At 41.7% G+C, this 18,370-nt stretch overlaps 2 protein-coding genes across 2 annotated transcripts in view; one reads left to right on the top strand and one right to left on the bottom strand.

The window, feature by feature from the left end:
- The first annotated feature begins 2,122 nt into the window (after positions 1–2,122).
- LOC139384397 (sorbitol dehydrogenase-like) lies at positions 2,123–8,677 on the top strand. The gene is made up of 10 exons (XM_071129147.1): positions 2,123–2,174; positions 2,395–2,543; positions 2,849–2,882; positions 2,994–3,158; positions 3,312–3,471; positions 3,596–3,714; positions 4,493–4,558; positions 4,758–4,936; positions 5,692–5,813; positions 7,820–8,677. The coding sequence occupies exons 2-10, from the start codon at positions 2,490–2,492 to the stop codon at positions 7,983–7,985; spliced, it is 1,065 nt and encodes a 354-aa protein (XP_070985248.1). The 5' UTR covers positions 2,123–2,174; positions 2,395–2,489; the 3' UTR covers positions 7,986–8,677.
- A 2,845-nt stretch (positions 8,678–11,522) lies between these two features.
- LOC139384395 (amyloid-beta A4 precursor protein-binding family A member 2-like) overlaps positions 11,523–18,370 on the bottom strand; it is an 80,488-nt gene continuing 73,640 nt past the window's right edge. Inside the window, exons 8-14 of the mRNA XM_071129146.1 lie at positions 18,021–18,107; positions 15,930–16,115; positions 14,358–14,537; positions 13,794–14,006; positions 13,484–13,603; positions 12,456–12,596; positions 11,523–12,186 (exon numbers count right to left, since the gene is read on the bottom strand). Coding sequence (XP_070985247.1) covers positions 12,115–12,186; positions 12,456–12,596; positions 13,484–13,603; positions 13,794–14,006; positions 14,358–14,537; positions 15,930–16,115; positions 18,021–18,107 — 999 coding nt within the window. The 3' untranslated portion in view covers positions 11,523–12,114. The remainder of the gene's footprint in view (positions 12,187–12,455; positions 12,597–13,483; positions 13,604–13,793; positions 14,007–14,357; positions 14,538–15,929; positions 16,116–18,020; positions 18,108–18,370) is intronic.

Raw genomic sequence — 18,370 nt, 5'->3', positions numbered from 1 at the left:
TATTTTATTGGGCTTCATCGTTTGATGTAAACTGGCGCCGTGCTTGGCTCACTGCACACAAATTTATGGTGACCAATAAAGTAGGAGATCTCCTTTAAGATGATCCATAGATTCTATCTGTGTAATAGCTTGATTTTCTAAATACAGTGGGGCAAAAAAGTATTTAGTCAGCCACCAATTGTGCAAGTTCTCCCACTTAAAAAGATGAGAGAGGCCTGTAATTTTCATCATAGGTACACTTCAGCTATGATAGACAAAATGAGAAAAAAAATCCAGAAAATCACATGGTAGGATTTTTAATGAATTTATTTGCAAATTATGGTGTAAAATAAGTATTTGGTCACCTACAAACAAGCAAGATTTATGGCTCTCACAGACCTGTAACTTCTTCTTTAAGAGGCTCCTCTGTCCTCCACTCGTTACCTGTATTAATGGCACCTGTTGGAACTTGTTATCAGTATAAAAGACACCTGTCCACAACCTCAAACAGTCACACTCCAAACTCCACTATGGCCAAGACCAAAGAGCTGTCAAAGGACACCAGAAACAAAATTGTAGACCTGCACCAGGCTGGGAAGACTGAATCTGCAATAGGTAAGCAGCTTGGTTTGAAGAAATCAACGGTGGGAGCAATTATTAGGAAATGGAAGCCATACAAGACCACTGATAATCTCCCTCGATCTGGGGCTCCACACAAGATCTCACCCCGTGGGGTCAAAATGATCACAAGAACGGTGAGCAGTAACACACTACGCCGCCAGGGACTCAAATCCTGCAGTGCCAGACGTGTCCCCCTGCTTAAGCCAGTACATGTCCAGGCCTGTCTGAAGTTTCCAAACTCAACTCGTCGTGTTTGGAGGACAAAGAATGCTGAGTTGCATCCAAAGAACACCATACCTACTGTGAAGCATGGGGGTGGAAACATCATGCTTTGGGGCTGTTTTTCTGCAAAGGGACCAGGACGACTGATCCGTGTAAAGGAAAGAATGAATGGGGCCATGTATCGTGAGATTTTGAGTGAAAACCTCCTTCCATCAGCAAGGGAATTGAAGATGAAACGTGGCTGGGTCTTTCAGCATGACAATGATCCCAAACACACCGCCCAGGAAATAAAGGAGTGGCTTCGTAAGAAGCATTTCAAGGTCCTGGAGTGGCCTAGCCAGTCTCCAGATCTCAACCCCATAGAAAATCTTTGGAGGGAGTTGAAAGTCCGTGTTGCCCAGCAACAGCCCCAAAACATCACTGCTCTAGAGGAGATCTGCATGGAGGAATGGGCCAAAATAGCAGCAACAGTGTGTGAAAACCTTGTGAAGACTTACAGAAAACGTTTGACCTCTGTCATTGGGTATATAACAAAGTATTGAGAAACATTTGTTATTGACCAAATACTTATTTTCCACCAGAATTTGCAAATAAATACATTAAAAATCCTACAATGTGATTTTCTGGCATTTTTTTCCACATTTTGTCTGTGATAGTTGAAGTGTACCTTTGATGAAAATTACAGGCCTCTCATCTTTTTAAGTGGGAGAACATGCACAATTGGTGGCTGACTAAATACTTTTTTGCCCCACTGTATATACCTGATGTTACCAGTGAATGCAGTTTTTGTGAACTAGAAACGAAATCTATTGAACACTTATTCTGTCATTGTTTGTATAGTGAAGTGTTCTGGACTGATGTAAAACCATATCTTGGCCTCAAATTGCATACAACCATGAAAAGTTTTACATATTATTTTACTACACTGATTCCACAATTGATGTCATAAATATCTTTATTGTATTAGGAACATTTTTTATACACAAATCAACATTTATGAAGAAAAAGACCCTCTTAATTTTTATCAGATTTGGAGAACTATTTAGAGTCATTAAAACGCATACAAAACGTAAAAAACAATGTATTCGCTACATGTCTGTATTTGAATTTATATAATGTGGATTAATTTTATTAATTTTATTTTTTTCTAATTTCTTTGTGGAATCCCGCTGGCTGTTATGTTTAGGTTTTGCATGTTACTGTAAAAATTGTTTTTTTTAAAACAGTTTCCTGTGTGTCTTCAACCTCATTCCCGCCCCCGGAAACAAGACCTGTGATTGATTAATTTGCCACGCACTGCAATCATGTGACTAACCACAACGCTCTGGGTTAGCTCAAATGCGACGTAGCAGGTGAGACAGGAGCAACATAAAAATTGTAGCATTCATTTCAGAGCCTTACACCATTAACGTATAAATCATTAAAATAACTAATATTAGATTAATACAAATAGCAATACACTTTTCGTATAATTTTAAGAATATAATTCGACCCTCTCTTTGCTAAAATGGAATGTTCTCTCTAACGATACTCCAATCACATGTTTTGTTTTGTCGACTGCCCACCAAGCAGCAGGAAGGTGAACTTTGAGCCCTGCACAGACCTAAGAAGAATTTACAAGGTTTTTGATTCTATTCACACTGTAGTTGTCTTTGAGTAAATACAACATGGAAAAAGAAAACCTATCCGTGGTGTTGCATTCCCAGGGCGACCTCAGACTGGTAATAAAGTAGTCTCTAAACTTTGTCATGTTGATATAAGCAGATCGAGATTTAATGAAAACTGCAACTTTCGGTCAATATCACAAAGTTGATAACCAACGTTAGTTAGTTCATTTGCTCATGGCATAGCTTCGTCCCGGAACTAGCCATGCAAATTACCATATACAATATTAATAATTTTGACTTTTTAACATTAAAAGTCAAATGTTTTAATATAAATTGCTGGTTGCGGGACGCGAATGGAGAAATAATTAAGATTGATTATCCGAATGGTCAGACTAATTGTGACGATTGATTTCTTACAGGAACAACGACCCATCCCTGAACCAGGTCCAAATGGTATAAGAAACCATGCAGACAGCTTGTACAGTATATATTTCTGCATTTGATGTTTAATTGTGTACAGTTTGTGTATCCTGTGGCGCAATTTCTTGTCTTTCCTTTATTCAGAGGTGTTGCTTCAGATGCATTCAGTTGGGATCTGTGGGTCGGATGTGCACTTCTGGCAAAATGGACGCATAGGTGACTATGTGGTAAAAAAGCCCATGGTGCTGGGGCATGAGGCCTCTGGTCGGGTGGTGAAGGTGGGCTCAGCAGTGAAGAACCTCAAAGAAGGTAAGAACTGTGCATGCATGTGAGAAGGAAGTACTCATTTGATTCAATGTTGTTTTGCATTTAATGCAGGTTAATGTTCACCAGTTATAAAAACTGAACAGATAATGCAACTTTGGATTGTCTGTCAATTATTCATATGTGTTGGATAATTAGGTGATAGAGTCGCTGTAGAGCCAGGTGTCCCTCGCGAGATAGATGAGTTCTTCAAATCAGGAAAATACAATCTTTCCCCCACTATCTTCTTCTGTGCCACACCCCCTGATGATGGGAATTTGTGCAGATTTTACAAACACAGCGCCAACTTCTGTTACAAGTGAGTTCATTATTTCTACTTTATCTACAAGGACAGATAACTGTCAACATACTGCAATGTAGAACATTTGGGGTAACATGACAACTACATTGCTTAAGTTCTCTCTGTTTCTGTGTATGAACAGGCTGCCTGACAATGTGACATATGAGGAGGGGGCTCTGATTGAGCCCCTGTCTGTGGCTATTCATGCCTGCCGCAGAGCTGGAGTGACCCTGGGCAGCAGTGTACTGATCTGTGGGGCAGGTAGGTAAAGCTCAGCTGTCATTAATTGTTACTGTTATTTACTGTTACTGCAGCTTGGACCCATGAAGTGTGACACAATTTTGCAGTTGCAGCTATTCAGGTTTTATGTCCAGTCATTCAACTACTACAAGACATGATGAAATGCAATACAAATCGATGAAACTTTGCCAAACATACAGCCAATAAGAAGTATGCCGCTTATTACATTCCACTAACATGCCCATGCAAGTTCGGAAATGAAAGAATGTGGTTTAGTTACAGAAGTCAGAATCATGCTGACACAGCATAACAACAGTGGGGAAACCCAGTCAACTTAAACACCCATAGTAACAGACTTGATATTTAACAAATCCACTCTGCTGGTAAGCGAGCGTGCTTTATAAACAACTAACTAAATAAAGATCAGCTCTTGCGTTTTAGTTAATGATAGATGTATTTCCCTGTATTTTCGATATAGACCTGGCGATAGGGACTGTCCAGGGAGTGTACTTTCACATCAAGGTGCCTCAAGCTACTGAATCAGTTGATAGGCTCCTGCCCTATGGGCCCTTCTGGCTCAGACAAGGCTTATGTACTATTTCCTATACCGACCCCTCATGTCATCACTTCTAGCCCTCATGCACACAGTTTCACAATGACCAGCTAAGTTGAAAAATATCCTGTATGGTTACTAGCACAGCCTCATATCCCCATCGAGTGCATCGGCATGGAGAGCAGTGTCCAAACTAACAATTAACGTGCACATTCAAACTAAGCATTTCTCTTTTCCCTATCACAGGACCAATTGGGCTGGTCTGTCTGCTGGTGGCCAAGGCTATGGGAGCCTCACAAGTGGTCATAACTGGTAAGGCACAGGGTGAAACACTACACTCTTTATGGGATCTGTTTTGGTTCTCTCAAATCTAAATTGTCTACCGAGGACTTCCTTCTTTTGAAAGGGCTTTGAAGTGAAAAGATTTTTGTGTGGGTACATGAGTAATACTGTGTGCTGGCCCAGTATAGTAGGGACTGCCACGGTATTATTTTTGTCTTTCCTGTTTCAGACCTGTCAGCAGATCGCCTGGTCATGGCCAAGGAGCTGGGAGCAGACTTCCCTCTGACTGTGAAGAGAGAGGATGGGCCTGAGGAGCTGGCTAAGAGAGTTGAAGGACTGCTGGGAGCACAGCCTCATATCACCATTGAGTGCACTGGTGTGGAGAGCAGTGTCCAGACTGCCATTTATGTAAGTACAGCTACAAGAGTAATATTAGAGCCCATGGAAATACTGTACTGTGAAATGTTGCAGTTTTCTCTTTCAAAAAAAACTAACTATTTCAACCAAGACAAAGAACTTATGTTGGTAGAAGATGGAGGGAATGTTGGCGCACAACTAAAGAAATTACAGTTAACGAAAATGTACGCTTAATCCAGTATGAACTAATCTATAGAATTTATTATACAAGAGACAAAATTCACAAATTCTACAGCACAGCAACAGAGTCATGTCTTAAGTGTAAAACTAATAATGACTCAATGATAATGATTCATGCTTTCTGGGAATGCTATAAAGTCCAAAGGTTATGGGCGGAGACAGTTGGCTGTCAGAAGTATTAGAATGTAAACATACTTTTAATCCGTCTGTCTGCATAGTTCAAGACATTGCATATGGGGGAGTGGTGAGAAGGAAAGAAATTCCACAAATTAACTTTTGACAAAGAACAGCTGTTAATTGAAATGCATTCCAGGTGACTACCTCATGAAGCTGGTAGAGTGCCAAGAGTGCAAAGCTGTCATCAAGGCTGGCTACTTTGAAGAATATCAAATATATGATTTGTTTAACACTTTTTTGCTATCTACATGATTCCATATGTGTTATTTCATAGTGTTGATGTATTCACTAGTATTATACAATGTAGAAAATAGTACAAATAAATAACCTTGAATGGGTAGGTGTGTCCAAACTTTTGACTGGTACTGTATATATATGCTCGCTGCCAGGCTACACGTCCTGGAGGAGTGGTGGTTCTAGTGGGGTTGGGTGCAGCGATGACCACTATCCCACTGCTTAATGCTGCTCTCAGAGAGGTGGACATCAGAGGGGTCTTCCGCTACTGCAACACGTAAGTGAACCTCCTTCTCTCAGGTTAACTAGGTACAGAAAATAAGTTGTTGTCTTTTACACTGCCATTCATCTAACACAACCGAGCCCTGAACAATTTGACTTGTTTCATAATCAACAGGTGTAGACTTTTATTTAACCTTTATTTAACTAGGCAAGTCAGTTAAGAACAAATTCTTATTTACAATGACGGCCTAGGAACAGGGGGTAAACTGCCTTGTTCAGGGGCAGAACGACAGATGTTTACCCTGTCAGCTTGGGGATTCGATCTAGCAACCTTTCGGTTACTGACCCAATGATCTAACCACTAGGCTACCCGCCGCCCCAGACTAACAGGCATACATCTTAATCAGGTTACCTGTTGCCCAAACAGCAATTTTCACTCTTGAAATGTGATATTTGGAGACGTTACTGTATGAAACTAAGTATATGATTTGACAAAACGTTATGCTCACAGCAGCTTTCTCTTTCATCATGTGATGTGATCTTTACAAGATGACTCAAAACTGTTAAATACATCCTTTGAATCTTATAAACCAGAAAGTATTGAAATATTTTAGCTGTTGTTTTTTGTCTCGTCCTCTAGTCAGTACCTGGCTGCGGCCACCAGGAGGAGGTAGAGACTAATTCACCCACTGTATTTCAAGTCCAGTGTGTTGCACATATTGTAATAGAGACAATCTCCTGGTCATACAATAAATATAAAAAAATGTAAATGGTTTATGTAAAACTGTTGACTGATTAAACCTAATGGCAATTCACAGTAAAACAAATATCTTCCAATGAGCCAGCCAAACAGAAATGGGGGTTTATTTGAGATGTTATTGTTATCTTGCCATAATGACTTGATACTATCATGAGGCATGCACACAAAAAATATTTTTTCCCAAACGTCATTTTTACTACTATGCATGATAAAAGCATTACTCAGTCGTAAGGCTTCCTCAGTCACAGTGGGATTCATTGTTCATCTTTCTCTCAAGGCTGAAGCCCGACACAGCAGAATGAGGGATATTTGCAGTGGCTAACCATGACGCTTATGAGCACAATCCTAGACAAAGTTATCTTTATGTACAGACATTCTAATACTGCTTATGGCAATGGACACAGTTCTTACAACACAATACATTCACAATCGACTCAACTGAGTTTCTGTTGGGGTGAAACACATAAGATGAACATAACACACATAGAAACTACCCTTTCAAGTTTCATACATTGCTTATAGTTCTGAATGAACTGTTATTAAAATGTGTGAGAGACAGTGCTGTCCAATACATTGTGTTGACATATGGAAGTTTAAAAAACACTTGCACACTAGTCTGTAACATTTACCTCATGACCAGATTGAACTTCTGCTAAATGAAAAAGTTCAAATCTGAAGGGATGTGGCATTTTGAAACATACAACCTCTCCTGCTAGCATTGGCTTGATATATATAAAAAATATTACCCTAGTAACTCCCAAATACCCTTTCATTGTCCATCTAAACTATATTGGCAGGATTTCAATCGTCCTTTAGCCGTCAAGGGCTTTTTTCCCTGGTATCAAACCAGCAGGAAAAATCAATAGATATTTACAAAGCAACCATGAGCCTTCCCCATTACTTCAGACACATTAGCAAAATATGTATTTACATGAAAATTAAAAACAACAAAAACTAAATGAAGCAATATGCAGTTACAATATTACATTGATATGAATATAAAAAAGACTTTGACGTATTCCATGTAGTCTCACTGAACTGACATCCAAAAACACCAACAGGCCAGATAAATACAACAGAGCCCCGAAGCCAGCGCAGGAAGTCTTCAAATCAAATTTGACTTGTCACATGCTTCGTAATCAACAGATGTAGACTAACAGTGAAATGCTTACTTACAGGCCCTTCCCAACAATGGGAGGTCTTCAGGAATATGGTCCCTAATGTTCCAACAATTACAGCAAGTTGTGTTTATTGGTTGTCTTATAACTCAACTGTTAATGTGTTTTGTCTTCTTATTCTAGCTGGCCAATAGCTATAGCGATGCTGGCCTCTAAGAAGGTGAACGTGGCGCCCCTGGTGACCCACCGGTTCCCCCTAGAGCAGGCTGTGCAGGCCTTCGAGACCACACGCCAGGGACAAGGGGTCAAGATCATGCTCAAGTGTGACAAGACTGACCAGAACCCCTGAGAGGACTGGGAACACCAGGACCAATAAGAGAGTCAGTATAGACAACCACAGTGTTCTAGATCTAACAGTTGATTATTCTGTTATTTGTCTATGTTGCCCCATGTTATTGTATACTTTCAATGTTTGATTTTATTCAGGCATACATCTTAATCAAGTTACCTGTTGCCCAAACAGCAATTTTCACTCTTGAAATGTGATATTTGGAGACGTTACTGTATGAAACTAAGCATATGATTTGACAAAACGTTATGCTCACAGCAGCTTTCTCTTTCATCATGTGATGTGATCTTTACAAGATGACTCAAAACTGTTAAATACATCCTTTGAATCTTATAAACCAGAAAGTATTGAAATATTGTAGTTGTTGTTTTTTGTCTCGTCCTCTAGTCAGTACCTGGCTGCGGCCACCAGGAGGAGGTAGACTAATTCACCCACTGTATTTCAAGTCCAGTGTGTTGCACATATTGTAATAGAGACAATCTCCTGGTCATACAATAAATATTAAAAAATGTAAATGGTTTATGTAAAACTGTTGACTGATAAAACCTAATGACAATTCACAGTAAAACAAATATCTTCCAATGAGCCAGCCAAACAGAAATTGGAGTTTATTTGAGATTTTATTGTTATCTTGACATAATGATTTGATACTATCATGAGGCATGCACACAGATAAATGTAAAATTTTCAAATGTCATTTTTAGTACAATGCATGTTAAAAGCATTACTCAGTCGTAAGGCTTCCTCAGTCACAGTGGGATTCATTGTTCATCTTTCTCTCAAGGCTGAAGCCCGACACAGCAGAATGAGGGATATTTGCAGTGGCTAACCATGACGCTTATGAGCACAATCCTAGACAAAGTTATCTTTATGTACAGACATTCTAATACTGCTTATGGCAATGGACACAGTTCTTACAACACAATACATTCACAATCGACTCAACTGAGTTTCTGTTGGGGTGAAACACATAAGGTGAACATAACACACATAGAAACTACCCTTTCAAGTTTCATACATTGCTTATAGTTCTGAATGAACTGTTATTAAAATGTGAGAGAGAGTGCTGTCCAATACATTGTGTTGACATATGGAAGTTTAAAAAACACTTGCACACTAGTCTGTAACATTTACCTCATGACCAGATTGAACTTCTGCTAAATGAAAAAGTTCAAATCTGAAGGGATGTGGCGTTTTGAAACATACAACCTCTCCTGCTAGCATTGGCTTGATATACAGTACCAGTCAAAAGTTTGGACACACTCATTCAAGGGCATTTCTTTATTTTCTACATTGTAAACTCAGCAAAAAAAGAAACGTCCTCAACATTAACTGTGTTAATTTTCAGCAAACATGTGTTAATATTTGTATGAACACAAGATTCAACAACTGAGACAAACTGAACAAGTTCCACAAACATGTGACTAACAGAAATGGAATAATGGGGGGGTGAATATCAAAAGTAACAGTCAGTATCTGGTGTGGCCACCAGCTCCATTAAGTACTGCAGTGCATCTCCTCATGGACTGCACCAGATTTGCCAGTTCTTGCTGTGAGATGTTACCCCACTCTTCTACCAAGGCACCTGCAAGTTCCTGGACATTTCTGGGGGGGGAATGGCCCTAGCCCTCACCCTCCGATCCAACAGGTCCCAGGATTGAGATCCTGGCTCTTCGCTGGCCATGGCAGAACACTGACATTCCTGTCTTGCAGGGAACAAAACGTGGTCTGCCACTGCGAGGACAATCAGCTGTCCGTCCTGTCTCCCTGTAGCACTGTCTTAGGCGTCTCACAGTACGGACATTGCAATTTATTGCCCTGGCCACATCTGCAGTCCTCATGCCTCCTTACAGCATGCCTAAGAAACGTTCACGCAGATGAGCAGGGACCCTGGGTATCTTTCTTTTGGTGTTTTCCGGAGTCAGTAGAAAGGCCTCTAAGTTTTAATAACTTTGACCTTAATTGCCTACCGTCTGTAAGCTGTTAGTGTCTTAACGACCGTTCCACAGGTGAATGTTCATTAATTGTTTATGGTTCATTAAACAAGCATGGGAAACAGTGTTAAAACCATTTACAATGAAGATCTGTGAAGTTATTTGGATTTTTACCAATTATCTTTGAAAGACAGGGTCCTGAAAAAGGAACATTTCTCTTTTGCTGAGTTTAGAAATAATAGAGAAGACATTAAAACTTTGAAATAACACTCATGTAGTAACCAAAAAAGTCTTAAAGAAACATTTGAGATTCTTCAAAGTAGCCACCCTTTGCCTTGACAGCTTTGCACACTCTTGGCATTATCTCAACCAGCTTCATGAGGTAGTCACCTGGAATGCATTTCAATTAACAGGTGTGCCTTGTTAAAAGCTAATTTGTGGAATTTATTTCCTTCTTAATGAGTTTGAGCCAATCAGTAATGTTGTGGCAAGGTAGCGGTGGAATACATAATATAGCCCTATTTGATAAAAGACCAAGTCTATATTATGGCAAGAACAGCACAAATATATAAAGAGAAATGACAGTACATTATTTTAAGACATGAAGATCAGTCAATATGGAAAATGTCAAGAAAATTTGCAGTCGCAAAAACCCTCAAGCGCTATGATGAAACTGGCTCTCATGAGGACCGTCACAGGAAAGGAAGACCCAGAGTTACCTCTGCTGCAGAGGATAAGTTCATTAGAGTTACCAGCCTCAGAAATTGCAGCCCAAATAAATGCTTCACAGAGTTCAAGTAACAGACATCTCAACATCAACTGTTCAGAGGAGACTGTGTGAATCAGGCCTTCCTGGTCAAATTGCTGCAAAGAAACCACTACTAAAGGACACCAATAATAAGAAGAAACTAGCTTGGGACAAGAAACACGAGCAATGGACATTAGACCCGTGGAAATCTGTCCTTTGGTCTGATGTGTACAAATTTGAAATTTTTGGTTCCAACCACTGTGTCTTTGTGAGACGCAGAGTAGGTGAACGGATGATCTCTGCATGTGTGGCTCCCACTGTGAAGCATGGAGGAGGAGGTGTGGGAGTGCTTTGCTGGTGACACTGATTTATTTAGAATCCAAGGCACACTTAACCAGCATGGCTACCACAGCATTCTGCAGCAATACACCATCCCATCTGGTTTGCACTTAATGGGACTATTATTTGTTTTTCAACAGGACAATGACCCAACACACCTCCAGGCTGTGTAAGGGCTATTTGACCAAGAAGGAGAGTGATGGAGTGCTGTATCAGATGACCTGGCCTCCACAATCAACCGACCTCAACCTAATTGAGATGGTTTGTGATGAGTTGGACCGCAGAGTGAAGGAAAAGCAGCCAACAAGTGCTCAGCATATTTGGGAACTCCTTCAAGACGGTTGGAAAAGCATTCCGGGTGAAGCTGGTTGAGAGAATACCAAAAGTGTGCAAAGGGTGGCTACTTTGAAGAATATAAAATATATTTTGATTTGTTTAACACTTTTTTGGTTACTACATGTGTTATTTCATAGTTTTGATGTCTTCCCTGTTATTCTACAATAAAGAGAAAAACCCTTGAATGAGTAGGTGTGTTCAAACCTTTGACTGGTACTGTATATTAACAAAATTATATTACCCAAGTCACTCCCAAATACCCTTTCATTGTCCATCTAAACTATATTGACAACAGGATTTCAATCGTCCTTTAGCGGTCAAGGGCTTTTTTCCCTGGTATCAAACCAGCAGGAAAAGACAAATATTTACAAAGCAGCCATGACACTTCCCCATTACTTCAGACACATTATCAAAATATGTATTTACATGAAAATTAAATGAAACAATATGCAGGTACAATATTACATTGACGTGAATATAAAAAATACATTGTGATGCATCCAAAATACACAAACAACACAAATAAATAACGTAAACACCTTCTGCCCAGATGACCCTCTTTAGTATTAACATCAGCAAAATATCGGGAGTATCAGTTGAATGAATGTTAGCTCAGAAAAGGATAAGTCATCGACACAAAAGTAAGAAAGGTAATCACTCTGGCTGACACTCATTAGTCTGCTAGTCTGGTCCACCCAGAGCTCTCCAACTGGACTGTAAACAACCACTGCGTACAGCTGCTCTGTAGAGGAAAATGGGATCTGTCCTTGGTTTATATATACATAGGAGTCTCCTGTCCTGTTAAGAGTCTGAACATGGCCGCTGGCATCGTCTTCATGTGAATCTGGTTTAGGAAAAGACAGAAAACGAACATTTAGCTCGGCACTTGCATCTATCGCTTGTTATTTTATCTGTCAATATCTTTATTGAAAATAATCAAGCTTAGAGGCACACACGTACAGCCTAATGATTGTATTGATGAATGCATATTATGCTCATTCCTCTTTCAAAGATGTACCTGCCATGGCCAGTAATCTAGTTTTGTGAATTCTCATACTATTTGATTGTGGTCTGAGCTCCTTTATGAACTCTATCTGTGTATCTGAACCTCACCTCGCCCACAGAGTTTGAGAGGGCTTGGACAATCTTCTCATGTGCTGTAGCCACCACGCTTTGGCCATTGATCTCAATAATGCGGTGGCCAACCCGGACACCCCCCCGCTCAGCAATACCCCCCCGCATCAGGCTGCAGATCTGTGGGTGAAGATGACAAACAGAAGGTGAATATTATCCTTCATGGCAGTCACTCATCCCCATTGGCAACTAGACAGGGGTAATTCTATAGGGGAATAAAACAATGATGCAACGTTGTTCCATTAAATCTACTGGAACAGCTGTATTGCTAAAATGTCAAGGATCGTTCATGGATTTGGTCGTGTGATCCTGATAGGGAGAGTTTTGAGAGATTTGAGCTCTGTGAATGACATTGTGAGGTTAATCTGTATGCAGTAGCAAGGAAAATGGCAGTTCAGACTGAGCTGAGGCAATAAAGCTCCTAGCTTCAGCCTCGGTGCAACGATAGCCACGAGAGATAAAACTGTAATTACATCTGGATTTGTCTTTTAATAGGATTTTTAAGGGATATTGTCAGACTATATAAACATTGCTCTAAGGAGTGTCACAGAGGATAACTTGAACACAGCAGAGACTTGAATAAAGTGGTATGAGGAACACACTAAAATACGTGTGTGAGTGTGCGCAGCATGTGTGCGCAGCATTTCATCAAAGCTTGTAACGCTCATGATGCAAATCACATACACACAGACCTATAGGCTAACAGCCTGTCATATCGTTTGATTCAATATTATTTTCCTCAGAATTGGTTTCTTTAGAGATATGACTGTACCAGCTGAAAGGAGAAAATAAAAAATGTTTTTAATAATTTACGGGGCTGTCTTCTCCTATTCAGTTTATGTCAGCTGAAATCCTCCTGAGGGAACTGAAGTTTCGTTGGACAAAGACATTGACAAAGTCCAGAATCTCATCAAAAGTATTTTTTCAACCAATCCCAGACTGTTATCTCAGCCTGTGTTATTCAACCTACAGGGCTAAGCGGTGGTGACTGATCTGATCGTACTTACAATCCCATTCTGGACGCTGAAGCCCAGCTGGTACTTGAGGTCTGGCCTCTTGATGAGCACGGTGGTGACAGGTGGACAGCTCACAATGTTCAGCTTCACCTGCACCTGGTTCTTCAGGCCCTGATGGACAAACACAGTGGTCAGACAGAGCAGAGGGCATCCTGCAACCTCCACTGGGTTTAGTCAGAGGATTATTTTACATTAGAATTATGATCAAATTGCAGAATTCATGTAGTCTTACACAATTACTGTAATGTCAACATAATAAGCACTAATGACTCTTCCTAGAACTCTGTCCCTGTCCATGTACCTTGATGATTCCCTGACAGGTGGCGAGCGGCAGCCCCACCAGGCTGGTGTTGTTGATGGACATGATCTGGTCTCCGATGCTGAGCTTCCCGGAGCGGGCGGCCGGCCCACCGTTCATCATGTTGGCCAGGATGACCGTGGGTAGGATGGAGCCCCAGCCAGACTCCACTATGACCACGCCCAGGATCTCTCCCTTATGCTTCTCCAGCTGCAGCTGTGGAGCCAGCCAATAGTGAGAGAAAGAGAGATGATGAGTGATGAGTGCCGCCAGTCAAAGCGATTGTGGGCAGGTGAAATATAACGGTGTAGTGGGAAGAACCGAAACAACGTGCAGAAGAATGTGGGCCAGATGGGTATAAGACCACTGTCAGCTTCTCTGGGAATTGGCGTAGTCCATGTGCAGTACTTCCACAGAACTAGACTGCCTCACTGCTCATCAGAGATTATTTCCTACTAAGCAAGAGGTCACTGTCTGAGCATCCAAAAGTCCTCAGAGAAGTGGATTGCACAGTGCATCTGAGGCACCATTATACAGTTACCTCATACAGATAAATGAGAGCCAAACCTCTTTGCAGTTCTCAGAGTTTGAGAAGTGGATGAGGTCATCGTTGTACATCTCCTGTGTGTTGATGATGTCACTGTACTCCTTCTGACTCAGGTCCTCTGGGTTGATGCCGTTGGCCCTCAGGAACTCCTGGTAAGCCACGCTAAATGACTGCCCAATCGACTGGGCTATGAGCTGGGCCTGGAGAGCCAATGAGAAGAGAGAAAATATAATTTACCCATGAGTGTTAAGAGTCAAATTTCTGTGGTCTGAGAGGGTTTTTCCCTTCTAGTAATTATATTTCTATGAAAAAAAACCAGCTATGCATTTGGCAGAAACAATACATTTCCAATACACTGTCACAGTGACAGCAATGTGGAGAATCACACCACAGAGCAACTGGGGGATGCAGATCAATATTCATTTATGTGGTATGAATCAACGCACATAAGGAATTGCTTCACTGTTGCCAAGTACTATATGAGGTCCAATAAAAATTGAATTTAAATGTCAAAACCTATGTCATGTCTTCATTACTGACATATTTGGTCCATTTAAATGGACCAAAACATGTTCGCACAGCTAAAGTGGTGAGCATCATGAAGCCTGGATCACTGGTGCAATGATTGCTTCATTTTCCGTATAAAATGGCAAAGGTATTGATTGTAAAAAGCTGATCTAAAGAGGAGAAGAAAAGGAAAGTCATCTAATTGCATATCATATATTAGGGATGTGTCTCTCCCATCCAGTTTCCCTATATTTACCTCCTACCTTCACTCAGGCAGTTTTAGGGAATAATATGTTTTCAAAGGAAGGTAGCTGTGGTTACCCTGTTAACAAACTGACATCCAACTGCATGCTGGGCTTTGATAGACACATGAAGCACATCCTGGACTGTGGTGTGGGTGAAAATTGGCAGTATTACTGTAACAGACAGCATATCACACATTGGCAATGTCTCTGCACTGGCCGAGGGAGAGGGGGCAGTTAACCAGTGATTGAAGTTGTCATGGCGATATAAACCTGCTATTTGAGTTGTAGGAATCCCCTACCCCTAACTCAGCCAATCCTGCCCACAACGAACGAGGACAGTAAAGCTAGTCGTTGCCCTTATCCAGACCGGTAGATCAAGGATCAGTCCTACCACATAATAGGTAGACAGTAATAAGACACTGTCGGGAGAGGCATTGACATATATAATTTCCCCTTCTGCACGGAGGCTAAATGACTCGTGTGTCAACACTCAGACTGACTGTCCTTTATAACACACCAGCTAATTAGACATGGAGAAATGGCGAGAGAGGGACAACTGCAATGCAGGGGCAGACGCACACTGGCTAGGGGAGGAGACAGGCAGAGAGACTGGCCTATCAGAGGTGGATCCTCCCAGCTCAACGTATCACAGAGGGTGTTACTGGTGAACATGTCGTTCATAATGTGTTGTTGTGACTAATCTCTGAATCAGTCACAACCCCTTACCTCGACATTTAGAAACATGTCCTGTGCCTAACCTTTCACCTGGTCCTGATCCATTCTACCACTTGATATTAGCCTCAAGGGGCAGATCACAGACATTTACACACATTGACTTACGTCCTCAGACTCAAAGACGTGGCAGATCATCCGGTACTGTTTCTTGGCCTCTGGGGCTCCAGGTGTGGTCTCGATGCAGTCCTGGGAGGCTGTGCGCGGCATGCGGCGCCTCGCCATCAGCACCACGATGTTCCCAATGTCAGCTATGTAGGAGATGGTGCGCAGGGCGTTGTCCATCATAGTTTCCTGTGTACGCCACCACAGCAACAAACAACGAACAACTATGAAGACCGAACACACCGTAACAGGTGTACTAATACACCAGTATAAAAATACTAAACTATATACTGTGTTGGGTTCTGAGAATAGGAAATATAGTTATTCATGCCAGTGATTGAGTGCTGAGGTTTAGAGGGTCTACACCAGAAGTTAATGGTTATAGGAGGAAGGTATATAGTGGGGGCAACTAAGCTTGGAATGTGTTGAGTGAAGGGAAGCGATTACATGTGGCAGGCATTGATAAGGGGAGAGAGCCATGAATTAGTGATGAAGGGGGGTTGAAGTCAGGTCAGCTTAAGGGAGAAATAAAAGTTTATGGCCCGTATCACTAGTGTCCTGCCTATCAGTAAGAATGACGTTTGTACAGATAGGTAGGAGGAGACTCAGCCTATGAGGAACACTTAAATATCAGTACTTGAGTGAAATTGTTTTTCTCTGAATGCAGCTGTATGGGCAGAATAAACTTGGTTAAGCTTTTATAAATGTCCGTTGAGTGTTTTACTCTGAGAATTAGAACCTAACAACTCTATTACAATTGACGCTTCGAGTAAAATAAACACACTGTGTTTTGCAAAAGCTTCAGGCGAAGTATGACAAGGTGCTTATCTTCACACGAGTGTCTGGTAGCGCCGTAGGAGGAGCGGGATCGCTCAGCTCCGTCCTGCACGCTCTTCAGCGAAACATCATTAGTCCGTCAGCAGAATTAACGATCCAATTTGTCTGTGCATGCTGCGCCTACAGCCTTTCACCTTTCTCATGGTGAGCAGCATCAACAGAGTGGCAGAACTCCATGCATTTCCACTCAGCCCATATGCTCCGTAGCAGACCAAGGCGTGGGAATCACACCTCTAATCAACCTGTGGTTCTCCAATGTTCTCATCCCTTCTGGTACACACAGACAGCAGGGGCTGAACCGAGGCATGTTTGGGGATTATTTAAAAAGATTATTCAATAGGATTGCTCTTAAATTTTCATTCACGGCACAAATGTTCAGAGTGTGTATGAAATATGACATTATTCCATCTAGGAAGTGGTAGAATTGGAATCGTAAATAAGAAAAATAACATGCAAATTCCATTGTGTTGCAACTTATGAAAGAGCAGTTCTGACTTCAATCTCTCACCAACTAACCAACCCCCATAAATCCAGACTTTTCCCATCTCGAAGGTTGCGGGAAGCAGGTAGCCTTGTGCCAGGCAGGGAGTGGAATGGAGAGACACTGCATTGCAGCACATTACAGTGGGCTGTGCCAGGCAGCCAGCCCACACACTGCTGTTCTGTTCAGTCGGACTGCAACTCAACGACAGGGACACACATTCTGTTCACAGTCAGTCGGCTGGCACTCTAGTCTACATCAGAGATATCACTGTTAACACTACGGCTGACCCTCTCACATTGGAAAATATTGTTTCCCATAAGACATTGAGGCATGACATCAAGAGTAAAGTGCTACACTCTACCTCATTTATAACTGCATGACTGTTCAAAGCCACGTGTCAAGCATGTACTGTATGTCCTAAACAATTTGGCTTTGGAGGTGAGATGATTTCTGACTAATTAATATTGTAGATGGATTGAGTTGGGAATCAAATGGGTTGGGAATCAAATGTGTTGGGAAACCCAGTGTTTAAAACTAGCTTTCATCTTCCTGCTACGTCCCACTTTATTGACAGCTGTCTATAGAGGCTTTCTGGCTTTAACATTTCATTTATTTTTTCTAATCCTCAGTCAGAGGGAGATCAGATAATAAATATTAAATAAATAAATGATCACCCAAAATCTGTCACAAAGGCCACCGAGAGGAGTTGTGTGGCTATGGCCCCACTGCATCGGATTGGTCCTGTCAGGGCTGGAGTCAGGACCTCTACTCACCTGTGTGTCTGCGTTGAGCACTTTGATCCTCAGGGTGGAGATGAAGAGGTCCACCTCTGTCAGTGTCTGTGCGTCCCCCTCTGGGCTCTGGACGGAGACAAAAGAGAGACAGGTGTGTCAGAGTCCCCCCTGAGGCAGGAGAGAGCGGCCCGGGTGCACATTCTCTAAGCACCCTGGCCGGGGGCTGAGGAGAGCTCACCAAGGGCCCACGGTTAACAGGCTGCACACTTTAATCTCCCGTTGAGAACAGTTTTAAAGCTATTTCATAAATCATGTAGGTTGGGACCCAGCAAACTCCTGGCAAGCCTAAAGTAGGTGTTCAGTCAGTGCTGGACTATGGCTACGCCCAT

This window comes from Oncorhynchus clarkii, chromosome 26 (genome assembly GCF_045791955.1).
Source record: "Oncorhynchus clarkii lewisi isolate Uvic-CL-2024 chromosome 26, UVic_Ocla_1.0, whole genome shotgun sequence".
NCBI classification, from domain to species: domain Eukaryota; kingdom Metazoa; phylum Chordata; class Actinopteri; order Salmoniformes; family Salmonidae; genus Oncorhynchus; species Oncorhynchus clarkii.
The sequence above is the reverse complement of the archived record's forward strand: the minus strand, read 5'-3'. Positions and strand labels throughout refer to the sequence as shown.

What these genes read in the sequence shown, in the direction of transcription:
- LOC139384397 (XM_071129147.1), top strand. Translation starts at nt 2,490, where the DNA reads ATGGAAAAAGAAAACCTATCCGTGGTGTTGCATTCCCAGGGCGACCTC. An exon ending in AGTGAAGAACCTCAAAGAAG is followed by an intron (nt 3,159 to 3,311) that starts GTAAGAACTGTG and finishes TTGGATAATTAG; the next exon opens with GTGATAGAGTCGCTGTAGAG. An exon ending in AGCGCCAACTTCTGTTACAA is followed by an intron (nt 3,472 to 3,595) that starts GTGAGTTCATTA and finishes GTGTATGAACAG; the next exon opens with GCTGCCTGACAATGTGACAT.